General features: G+C 68.6%; 1 protein-coding gene across 1 annotated transcript in view; it reads left to right on the forward strand.

Annotated features, from left to right (window-relative positions):
• Positions 1-6: 6 nt before the first annotated feature.
• Positions 7-462, forward strand: part of LOC108448767 (anther-specific protein SF18-like) — a gene marked incomplete at its 3' end in the record, with an annotated part of 12,838 nt that continues 12,382 nt past the window's right edge. The window contains 1 exon segment of the mRNA XM_017742789.1: positions 7-457. Coding sequence (XP_017598278.1) covers positions 102-457 — 356 coding nt within the window.

A 462-nucleotide genomic window follows, 5' to 3' on the forward strand; every position in this document is an offset into this window, starting at 1 on the left:
ATCCCGACTCCGACTCCGACGAAATCTTCCTGAGCGCCCACGACGAGCTCAGCCCGCTGGGGGCTGCCCCGGACAGCCCCGAGGGACCCCCGGGCGTGGGGATGGCCCCGGAGATCCCAGAGATCTCGGAGACCTTGGAGATCCCAGAGATCCTGAAGATCCCCAAAGTCCCAGAGATCCCAGAGATGCCGACCCCAAAACCCTTGGGAAAGGATGGTCCGGGAGTAGGGGACCCCCCCCGGGACCCCCATGGGGAAGGGGGTGAAGAGGAGGGGGCTGCGGAGGGAGCTTCCAGCCCCAGGACGGGGATGTGGGATGAGGGAGGGGTGGTCGGGGGTCCCGCTGGGAATGGGGGAGAGGATGGAGCTGGATCCCGGCCCCTCATCCCGGGGGAGGGGAATTCCCGGGTTTTAGAGGGGTCTCCCCCAGCCCCGTCCCTGGCAGAGCCCCCCCGGGAGCCCA

Source organism: Corvus brachyrhynchos, unplaced genomic scaffold (genome assembly GCF_000691975.1).
Source record: "Corvus brachyrhynchos isolate BGI_N302 unplaced genomic scaffold, ASM69197v1 scaffold419, whole genome shotgun sequence".
Classification (NCBI taxonomy): domain Eukaryota; kingdom Metazoa; phylum Chordata; class Aves; order Passeriformes; family Corvidae; genus Corvus; species Corvus brachyrhynchos.